The following is an 11,882-nucleotide window of genomic DNA, read 5'->3' as shown; positions in this document are numbered from 1 at the left end:
TTCCTGCTCTTACTTTTGTGTCAGGTCCACCCACTGTGCTTTAAGCAACACACAGTAACACAGAGTACAGACCATTGCCTCCTGGCTGCTAATTGTGTTGCAGAAGATGTAGAGCATTATATAGACTCCTGTCTTTGAGAGATAGGAAAGAATAACATGACAAGGATAACTTCACTACATTATATCTGGGAGCAGGAAAGAGAGATAGCAGAGATAGGGTGTTGTACCTCTGGGTAAGAAAAAGGGCACATTTAGTGGAGGAGAGGAGAAATCAGTAAGAGAAAGGCAGAGACCACAGTATATTAGCAGCCATAAAGAGGGTACTAGGAGCCGTAAAGAAGACATAATGATAGAGTATTATACTTGTATTCTATCTTAGGAATTGCTTTTGCTCCTGTCACAGAGGTAGTATCAGAGCACTGAATGGAGTTATGCAGTACCATAGTAATTAAAATTTTGCCAGACAAAGGAGGAGTATCAGTAAGGAAGCAATGAAGTAAGAGGATTTAATCACAAGATTTCAATATACCAGAGACAGAGACAGCCCGACATGAGAAAGAGGGTCTGAAATACAGAATGAATATCCATCAGATTGTGCCACACACATCCCATCATTATGCATTATCCCTGAAGTTGGCAGTGCTTTAAAAATACAGAAAACTGGTATTTTAATGAACTAAGAAGAGCTAAAGACCAGGATCCCCAGGTCTATGAATAGTACTTTGCAGATCTTATTTTCTACTGTAGTATGTGGTGCCATTTGCTGTCGTGGCTATTAGCAATGGATTCTTGAGAAGATGTGTTAAAGGAAAAAAGAAGTTCATTTCCTCCTAATCTTCTACTGACTTTGGTTATCCTGAGTACTCTGTAACAGAGACATGGTTATGGGAAAGCTCCCTTGTTAATATTTTCATATTAGCGAGCCCATCTCTGGAAGCAGGTAAACTCCCCACACTCCTGGTCAAGCTCAGGTGGCTCTTTGGGTGGTTCTCTCCTTGAGAAGTGAGGGATGAGAGAAGTGCTCAAGTGAAATTACATTGGCAGTCCTTCTACTGTGCAGTCCCTCCCTGCTGGAGGGTTCAGCCTATCACTCCTGCTCAGGACATGGTTCATTGCAGCATCCCTGGTACCATGATCAGTTTGACCTGGAAGGTTTATTTCTGTAAATGCAAAGAAAAGGACATGTGTTTATGAAGGAAGTTATTTCTCATCCAAAGGCTGTAACATCACTTAGGATCCATTTGGTAATTTAATGCAATACATGTTTTAGATAGAAAAAGTGGACTAATATTATCTGAGTGTAGAGGGAAGCGTGCAACATAAGCCATGTGCGCCTTTCAGATTCATGGGACAGTGCCAGCGTACATACAGAGGACATGCCAGAAAAGCAACTTCAACTATTCATCTACCTAAACAACCTAGAGTGTTCACTGAAGCGTCCTCATTGCTTTTCAGTGGTGCAGAAAAGAGCTATTCAGATTTGGCAGCCTAAGAGCTGATCTTTAACTCTCCAGCAGGCGTTTATGCTGTATTCGCTCCATTCTGGCTGGGGGTTGCAGGTCTGAAACCTCCCCGGGAAAATGCTGATAGAGATGTCATGTAGAACAGATGGGAATTTCTCTCTCCTCTTAGAGACCAAGGAAGGGAGTATGAAATTTAGGGGTTTTTTTAGTTCTCTGAACACTTATTTACAGGAAAGGCATCCTGCATGAAATATTCCTCCGTTGGCCTCACTGAAGAATTATGAATGTTGGTAGATCTGCTTGTCTGCATCTGATAAATGTGAATCGTCAGTGAAATGTGAGGTAGTGTATAAAACCACATGCAGACTGAGCTTTCAGATTACACAGGTTTTATTCTTATACGTCTGTGTTAAGTTTTTACTTCATGGTACCTGAGAGTGGTACAACAGTGTTAAACCCACTGAGCCATAAAATCTAGAAGATGAGACCATGTTGTCTTTCATGTATGTCTTTTGAGGACTCTTCCTTAAGTCCTTGCAAGGGAAAAAATAATAAATAATCTGATTTGTGAAATGGGGAAAAAAAAGGTGCACTATGTAATTATGTGTGTGAGGAGCTCATGAGTAACCTGGTTTTATCTGCTTTTCATCTGGAAGAAGCTGTTCTCTTTCGCATTGTAAAAAATCAGACTTACCCATTGGCGTGAACTCTCTGACAGCCTGATGAGGATGTAAGAGCAGACAATTTCTGTTTGCTGTGGTTTCCCATGGGGTTTGAGCTGCTCTGAGTTGGCCCAATATTAAATACAAAATGCATATATGTTCAGAGGTAGACTTACAATGGGATGGACGAGAGAAGCCCATGTGATCACAGTATGACCCCTGCCTTTGCTCTCGATCTTCTTACAGGCTTATTCTATACTCTGGATTAAATTCTCCTTTCCAACTCTTTGTCTTGGGAGCATTTATTCTTTGAGGCCTACAGTATTGGCATTGCTGGATGTCCCACTGACATCATGGGTGCTCAACACCTTGGAAAATCCAGTGCTAATCCAGCAACTGACCCACTGGTAGGAAAAAGCATTAAATGCATGAAGTGCGTGTGCTGTGTTTAGCGATATGCTCAGCAGCCTGGCAGATCAACACATCTTTTTGTTGTAAACTTGCATCTGATCAGAGTTTCCTTTCACAAACTCCCTGAGAGAGTTTCTGTAAGGAGCAGTCACTCACCAAGGCACCTGCTGTGGATGTTCCTTCCAGCGCATCCCTGTGCCTGCAAGAAGCCCACCAAAACCATGCAGCAGCAGTATGCTCTGTGGCATTTCAACCAAGCACTGTCAATCACAGGGCTGAGTCCTGGGAATGAGACTTCAGCAGTGTGTTACTGTGTTTCTGGAGCTGCTTCAGATAAATAAAACCCAAATGAAAATACCCTTTAGTCTAGTGGAGTCTATAAGAGAACTAAATTTACTGTCCTTTCTCTTCTGGCTTTAACCATTCACCAGCAATCTATTCAGAGTGAGAGGAGGATACTGACAAATGCATATTTTTAGAGACGATAGAAGGGAGGAACTTCTTATGTCACTCAAATTCCATCCCGAATTGTCTGCTTGGGTTTTATTAGGTGGAACAAAGAAATGGATGATGAGATCCACTACCTTTAAAGCTGAATCTTTTTATCATATATAGCTTGCTGAAATCCATCATATCTATGAATATGCCTGGGAGAATTATTCTTCTTGCTCCAGTAAATAACTTGTTAGCAATATATGCTACTCTATGCCCATAAAGTATGTTGGCTCACATACAAGCTAGGAACCTTATATTTTTGCATCTGTGAATAACAGAGCTGGATCTCAAAATTCACATCTGGCTTATGTACCTAATCAGGCAGGGCTGAATCCTGCCTTTCTGCCAGCAGTGGCCATGTGGAAAGGAAATACTCAAATACCATACTGCAGCTCATCAGCACAGCATGTTGAACATACATGGACTTTAGCAACCTCTTCCACTTCTAGTTCTGGAGCTGCCAGGAGCACCTGACTTCTGCAGATGCACAGTGGAAAAAGCAAGGAAAGGAAAAACCAAACCCAAATGGGAAAGAACACTGGTGTCTATAAAGAGCATGGGTAAATCTGAATAATAATGGAGCAGCTTAAAATTAGTACTAAAAAAAATAGAAATTACTAGAAAAGATTTAATCATAATCCTTTGAAAAACCTGAAGCAATTAGACAAAGCCAGAATTACCCACCATGTTGACAAAGGATTTGATGAATGTGCAGCTCAGCTTACAGAAACAAAGACACTGTGTAAGTCTATTGAGCTTAATAGAACTACTCCAAGGCTGGATTTCACTGACAATGAATAGCAATAAAAACCCCCTTGTGCTTCATGGGTTACCTAAGATAGGCAATGCAAGCCAGTCCTGTTCAAGCTTACAGTCCTCCTTCATTGGCCATTGCCTAAGGATCTTGGCAGGCAGAAGAACAGAGCACGACCAGTGTCGGTGGTGCAGAGGGCATGGGCAGAACCTGGGATGTGAATGTTCCTGTGGATCTCACTGGAATGAGCTCATTCTTGGGTCTGAATGCCCCATTGCTATTTCTGCTGTCCCTGATCAGGCAAGACAAGGTGTGAAATCTCTCAGGTGTACAACGGTTAATTAACAAGCTCTCCACTCCGAGTTGTGCTGAGTAATAGAGGCACTGGATTGCCTCTTTCCATCTGTGACTCAGAGCCTGCTCTCTTACTTGTGGGTGTGAGCATATTCTGGACATTAGTGCAGACTGTCCAGATAATGAACCTTTGCTATGCATAATACCTGCAGGGAAGTGATTTTCACATGTGGATACAGACAGAGGAGAAAGTCACACCTCCACTGGGGGAAAAGAGGGAAAAGGAGAAAATGAAGTTCCAGCAGTTGCTTTCATACCAATTCACTGCACAACCTTGGCATGGCATTTTACTTCTGTAACCTGAGGGTAGAGCTATCGACACTTACTGAAGCAGTAATATATTCAACATTTCTATTTCTTGAGTGCAGGGGACTGAAACAGTACTTCCATCACATGGACAGCTCTCAGACACCTCGGATTTCATGGAAGTTCAAAATCTGAGATTTCAAATTAATAGAGATTAGTGACATTTCATCATGTTTTTTGATCTGACTGTTATATTTCACTCCAGAGATCCCTCCTTGTGACATTCAGATGCAAAGCACCAAGTCAGGTGGTAATAAATGTAAGCCATATAACTGGAAAAACACAATTCAGTCAACTGTACAGTGACAGGAAGAGTTTGGTGATGGCTGGTGTGACAGCAGCACCAGCACATGGAGTCAATTGTTCTTGTAATGAAGAAAAGAAGGACCCAGATTAGCATTTCCAAGAAACAAGTGTCATATGAACACAGTCACAAATATGATTGAGGGCTGAAAATTCAGAGTGGCTGCTAAATATTTTCTTCACATTCTTTCTCAAACTGTTATTGGAGATACACTTCAACAGTCTGATTTTAAGCTGTCTTTTGAAGTAGCAGGCTAAATTCCCTTTGTATTCAAAATCAGGTCCTCTGGAACGTTATTAATCTCACCTATTTTCAGTGTCTACATTATTACGAGAAGCATCTTACTATAAAAGTATCAGCCTCTGCCTCTCTCTCTCTGAGAATGAAAGTTTGAGGCAATTACCTTGGATGGGAGGGGAGGGGTCTACTGCAGACATCTGACATTAAGGGAGAAGAATTCCTTATCTCTTTCAGGTTTTTGCATTACACAATCTCAGTCTACCCTTCAAAGTAAAATACTTGCAAAATGAGGACCTGAGGAGGAACCGAGGAAAGAACATGGGAACTTCAGGATAGTTTTAAGTATGTGTCAACATAAACATCCCAGTAATTGAGGACTTGAAGATTTTGTGACCAAGAAGGCTAACCAAGAGAGATAGAAATAGTTCCCAGTCTTTCCTTGCTTGTCAAAGACATTTCAGAATCTAATGGTAGTGCATAAGAATGACAGAATTGATTCTTACAATGGAAATCCACTTACAGATTCCCACTTCAGAAGGCATGCGATCAGTTTTCCTGCTTTGCAGGGCAGATCTGGAAATCAGACCCAAATATAATAATTTTGTGCATGTTGTGGGAGTCACTGGGTGCTGTGATGTGCACCAGATCTCACTGGAGAATGTAATCCTTCTGCTCTGGGACTTCCCCACTGCACCAAATGTGTTGAAGCAGTGCACAAGGGCTTCAGGAGTGGGCCACCTCCCAGGTGTTGTTTGGCAGTCTTTTGCTACAAGTGCTCTGCAACCAAGAAGAGGAGGATGATTCTTAGGGTAAAACAATTAGTGGCTTGTCATTAGTGACATCTATACCCATTGTTTGGTATTTTGAAAGCCTTTGTTTCAGAGGCCAGAAGGGAGTGGGAGAGCCTCCTGCTGATACTAAGCACAGGGGTTACCACAGCCATGCATGGAGGCACCTGGTTCCTGATGGGAGAGGGGTATCCAGCTGACATCTCCATTGTTCTGCTGTATTTTCTCTAGGCTGATAAACAGAGATAACATTACGGAACGAACAAAGAATTCTCTGCTTTATTGGATTTGAAGGAGTTTTTCTGCCATCCACCCACTGGCTTTTAAAACAGTTAATCCAATAAATATAATCTCGTATTATCAATGGAAGTGCCTCATCCTGATTTGGTAGGTCACATTGGCTCTTCATGTGGGTGCATGAGTGTGGCCTAAAGATGATACAAATTGGCATTCTGAATCATGTACTGCACTGTCCAGAACCTCAGTTGTTTCTTGTCTTTCCCACCTTGCAGGACTGGGCTTTGGCAGCAGTACTGCACCAAATTGCAGGTGGCAGGCAGTACTAAGAGAGACCTCAGGCTATTCCAGTCATGAGCGATGCATTGATTTATCCCTAGAATAAATCAAGTAACCAAACAATACATTTGCATAAGAGATGAGCATCTCTTTCATAACCTTCCTGGCCAGGGGGTATTTCTGCAACTTGCAATGTCGTTCTTCTCTTCCCACCATGCTTTTTATTAAAACTGCTATGCTCTGTGTTACTGGCATCCAGCTGATAAATTCAAATGCCATTTTTCTGGAGGAATCCAAATAAAATTAGTTCAACTCTCTTCAGCTTCTCTCCAAATGAAATGCTGTGACACCATGTCTTTTCGTCAGTTATGCTCTTATTTGACGTTGGCTTGTGATGGTTTATTTGCAGGAAGTAGCTTATCATCAATACTCAAGGGTTTTACTGAATCTACCTGTATTTTTACTGAAACAGGAGGGATAAAAAGAAGGGAAAGAAAGCAGTGCATGACCTCATGTAAGCAACATGAAGTCTGTGTATGCAAATAAACACATATTTTGGCCTTATTCATGTACAGAGAAATTGCTGTCTTACAGAAGAGATGGGATAGTGAGGACAGAAATGAATGTTGAGTTAATTTCATACTTGTGACTTTCTGTTGGCCTACACAAGAAAACACATTGCAACAAACTAAATATAAAATAACAAACAAAATATGAGGTAACAGACTTGGGCAGATAAAGGAACAATTGCCTTTTAACCACCAAGAAAAGAAAAAAGACCAGTGTTCAAATCCTACTACCTCGGTGAATCGCAGCAAACCACCGTTCCCTTAAAAATACATGTGAGAGCTCTGCAGAATCTTCAAAGCTTTTTTGAAGGGAAAACAGTTACAAAGGGGTGAACCAGTGGCTGTTTCTAATACTGCTTTGAGAAGTGCTTTCCACCCTTATGTAAGTCTGCTACCTCTTTGGATCAGTTTCTCTGTAAATTCATAGCAACTTCAGACTATCTTGGTCAGAAATGAATGTTTGCACTGAAGCTTTTTACTTTCCTGAAACACTTTGGGATGTAGCTTCTGTTGAAAGCACATTGCTGTTTTAAAGCCTTTTGAAATGATGGCACATTTCCTGCAGTTCGCTGCTTTTGCACCATCTGGCAATTGAAATCTTCTCATCACCAAAGAGGTTTTAGAAAGCATAATACAGCCACGCCTGTCATTCAAACTAGATCCGATGGGGTCATCCCTTAGGAAACAAGATTAAAACCTTTGAGTAACCTTCAGATTCATTCAGTCCCTGGTGTGGGTTTTGTTCTTCAGGCCTTGTCAGCAAGAGCAGGTACTTAATGGCTACCAGGTATCCTGGTGGTGCAGCCGTTAGCAAACCATTTAGTTGCTCTTGGTGATAGTGTCTCTAAACACTTGTCCATTGCAAGATGAACTGACAGAATAAGTGTTCAGCAAAATGTTGTGGTGTTCAACTCCGGGACAGCTTCATAAAGGTAATAATTCACATGCTGTTGCTTTGTGAAGTATCTCACATCAAGCTGCAGCCTCTTCAGTGTACGATGATGACCTGTATCCCATCCCGCTATGCTGTGTTACGGGCTGCTGGCTGGCTGGAATACTGCTCTCTGTATTAGAGAACTTTGTGTTATCAGACTGCAAAGCAGGGCCTGGGATTACTGGATGGCTGTAAAAGATTTTGCTGTATTTATTGTTCTCAGGGTGGAACCTGCACTTACCCGCATCAAAGAAGATCGAAAGCGGATCATCCTACCAGCAATTGACAATATCAAGTACAACACTTTTGAAGTGCAGCAATACGCCAATGCAGCCCACGGCTATAACTGGGGCCTCTGGTGCATGTACATAATCCCACCGCAGGACTGGCTCGATAAAGGGGATGAGTCAGCTCCCATCAGGTAAATCTCCCATGTGCTGTCATTTCGGTACTAGCGATGTTGCCGTCTCAGCTCTCTGCTGGGGGGAACTGAAGCGAAGCAAGGCTATAGGTGTTGTACACGGAAAGCAATCTGGAACTGAAGAAAACAGATGGCTCTACAAAGCTGTGGATGTATGTGTTGCATCTCTGAGTTGCACCACAGTGTACACAGAAATGCATGTGCTCTAGTTGTGAACGTGTGGTTCAAGTTGGACCTAGATGGGGTTGGAAGTAGATGATCTTAAGATCCTTTCCAACCCTAACCATTCTATGATTCTATGATTCTTAATTCACATTGTAGCCCTTAGTAGGAGAGCAGGATCTTTTTTAATTATGCTTTTATTTTCCAGTGGGCTCTGGCATGAGTAATAAGCCAGTGAAACATTGTGTGTGTGAGAAACAAAGGTATTTTTTATGTGATTACAAAGAAACAGTCACTACAAGACAAGTTTACTACAAGACAGCACAGTCCTTCATCATTGACTCTTTGCTCAGCTCGAAACCGCAATAAGCAGGAAAGTAATTACTTAGGAAATCAGTTTTCCTGGATAACATGCCCTGCTCTCCTCACATTGTTTTGTATCTATTTCACTCAGCCCTGGGAAACAGTTTATTGATGAAGGATCAGCCAAAGCTTTCGTTCCTGAAATCAGGATTTCAGTCTTCCTGAAAAGTTTTACACACTTCATGACTTCCGGTTTATATGTGAAATCACCGTATCACTTTTCGTATGAGTTGTTCTAGTATTTGAGCATCTCCTGTTCTGGAGACAGTGGTCACATATCAGATAAAACTGAACTAAGAGTTTAACCTCAGCAAGTTCTTAGACATGATTTTCAGTGGTGGTAGCTCATGCACTCCCTTAAAGTATGGAAGCTGCATCTGCAAAACACTTCTGGAAATTGAACTACAGATCTTTTTAACAGAGAATAAGGAATGTCATTCCTGTAACAGGATAGCAGGTTTTATTCAGCATTACAGGGCTGATACAGAAGTGAATCAGGTCCACACTCAAGCACTGAGCGATGTTAAAATCTGATGCACATAAGTAGATGGCTCCTGAGAGCAGTGATTTTATGCTGAACCTCAGTGAAAAACTCTCCAATTAAACAGTGCATAAACTGCTCAGAGACAGATGAGACAAGCAGCACAAGGAGGATAGTGCCCAACACTTGCTGACAAGTATCAGGAGCACTGAGATGCTGTGATTGCATAAGTATCTCTCCTGCAAATTATGAATTACATGCCCTGAAATGCAGAGACTCCAACGTTGAACCATGAACACTTCTCTCCCTGGAACATGTGCTTTGAAGACAGCAATCTAGGAGAGCAGAGCATCCACTTTATAGCCACACTGCACTGATTTCTGATGAGTCTCCAAACCAGTAGCACCTGGATGGATTTGCTCAAGCATTTGGCTGTGCTGTCATATTATGCCTGCCTATAGAAGTTCTGTGGCTTTTAAGTGATATGCCACCGTTGGTGAAAAGGTTCAGGAAGTTTGCACTGGAAATTGAGATTTGAAAGCACCCGCGATGGGAACTTAGTAGCTGTAGAAAATTTAACACATGCTTTCAAAAAGAAGGAGAATTCAGACTAGTAAGAAAACTTTTCCAAAGATGTCTGTTAGTTTGGTACAGATCTTGGTTTTGTAACCAGCTTTCCAAACCATGAACTGCAACCGTGACTTCTGTGTCAGTCTGGTTTGCCAGGCATGCAAACTGGTCCACACTGAGGGTGTTTGGATCCATTTATCTGTTCAGTGCTTTCATGAGATTGCAGGATTATTCATCAGCATGAAAACTGCAAGCTCATTTAGTCTTTGCTGACGCTGTCCCTTTTAAGGCTTCCTTTGTCTTCAGCAACAGGTGGGTTTGTTTTGTGTCTCTCTGTGTATTTTGTAGAAGAAAAGGCTAATAACTAATGAGCCCACGAATAGTTCTGTTGTTGATGTAGTTGAATTCTCCCTCCCAGGTCTCCATCCCAGGCATTAAAGATTTTCAGTGTGAAAAAAAGCTTACCCTGCTGTCAGTGTGGATCAGAGCCCTGGCATTTCTGATGTTTGCATTGTATGAATGTCATCGATCAGCAGAATTGGGTGAGACATTCAGAAAGCAGAGACAATTCCTGTTTTATTCTGGGATTACACAACAGATGTGCTTACTTCTTGTCTCAGAAGTTTTCCATTTGAAGCCTGATCCTCTGCTTTCTTGAACACTAACAGTGGTGTGATCCTACTCAGAGACTTGCTGAGAAGGAGCAGGAACTGATCTTCTAGTCAGTGGGGCAACATATAGGCAGTCATGTCAAGTGCACACCATACAATGTCAAATCAGCTGTTGTGGTCCAAGTGACAAAGGGGATGTGGCCTTGAAATGCAAACAAAGTTAAAAAAATAGCAAGAACAAAGTGTCAGATCTGGTAAGGATTTCTGATGCCGTTTAAAGTCAGTTCTTCTTTTCTTCCCACATTAAGACTCTGAAATTCAGAACAATTGATGTTCCCTGAGTCGCCTTCTGCAGGCAATCATTTGCATGTTTGACATTTGAGATGTAAGATGCCTCTAATGTGAAGATTTAAATGATGATTGTTATTTTGACACACTGTGTCCATCACATCATTTTCCATTTGTGTTCCTGAGAACACACTGCCCAAACCCGTCCTTATCATCTGGCAACAAACTGTGTAACAAAGGATCCTATTTCAGAGGGTTTCTAATGAATTTGACTATGCATTGCAACAAGCTGGGTTTTTTTTCTATATGCAGAAGATGCTACTGGTTTTTGAGACAGCAAGGAAGGTTTCTGGTATCCTGAGCTCTGGCTCATCTTCCCTCACCTGCCGTGATTATGATGGACTGCTCTGTGTTTCATTTCTTGATCAGCAGCCACTAACATTAGAGACCTCAGTCAGCCTCACTCAGCCAAGCACTGCACAGCTTTCCCGTTTATCTTCCTCCAGCAGCAGTGGTGCATTTCATTGTTTCATATGTTCTCACTTACTGCCTTAATATGCCATATCTGGGTACCGGTAGGAATGTGTATGTACATGCGCTGGATCAGGCGCTCCAGAGAGCACGAGTGTCTTGCTCCTGGATATAAATTAGCACCTGGTGTGCCCTCAGTGGGGTGGTTTGTGCTGCCTGCTTCAGCTGGGAGTGTGCACTTCCTCCTCACGTGCAAGTCAGGCCCCGTGCTGGTCTGTGTAGCGATGGTGTTAGCTGTGTTAGGTCAGTTATCCTGGAAACCGGACTTGCTGTGTGCTCTGAAAACCGTTTCAAATGCGACCTGACTGCACGTACATTGACCTTAAGGCAGAAGGGGAAAGATGTGTAAGGGAGAGGAAGACTTACCGTATCATGTGCAGTATGTCAGTTTGGTGCTCATCCCTTTCTTCTTCACTTGTTCTTGATGAAACCCCCGGGCAACATGTCTCAGTTGCCTGTAAAGGAGGGGAATGCACCTTTCTGGGGAAATGGGTGTTGGAGTTCTGCTAAAGCCTGCTGGCATTCTGCTGACAGAGCTGTGCTCCTGGAGATCTTGCTAAAACAGAACACTTGGGACTCAGGCCTATAGCAAGTGGCTTTCATTTCTGGCCAGGATGTCTCCTGTTTCTAGTGCCCGTCCCATAGCACTGCTCTCTTCC

The 11,882-nt window shown here is 42.3% G+C and overlaps 1 protein-coding gene across 1 annotated transcript in view; it reads left to right on the top strand.

The window, feature by feature from the left end:
• LOC104401998 (polypeptide N-acetylgalactosaminyltransferase 9-like) overlaps positions 1–11,882 on the top strand; it is a gene marked incomplete at its 3' end in the record, with an annotated part of 74,709 nt that overhangs the window by 56,826 nt on the left and 6,001 nt on the right. The window contains exon 5 of the mRNA XM_010009755.1: positions 8,020–8,217. Coding sequence (XP_010008057.1) covers positions 8,020–8,217 — 198 coding nt within the window. The remainder of the gene's footprint in view (positions 1–8,019; positions 8,218–11,882) is intronic.

The sequence above is a fragment of the Nestor notabilis genome, unplaced genomic scaffold, assembly GCF_000696875.1.
Source record: "Nestor notabilis isolate BGI_N333 unplaced genomic scaffold, ASM69687v1 scaffold1842, whole genome shotgun sequence".
Lineage (NCBI taxonomy): Eukaryota > Metazoa > Chordata > Aves > Psittaciformes > Psittacidae > Nestor > Nestor notabilis.
This window is presented reverse-complemented; position numbering and strand designations above follow the sequence as displayed.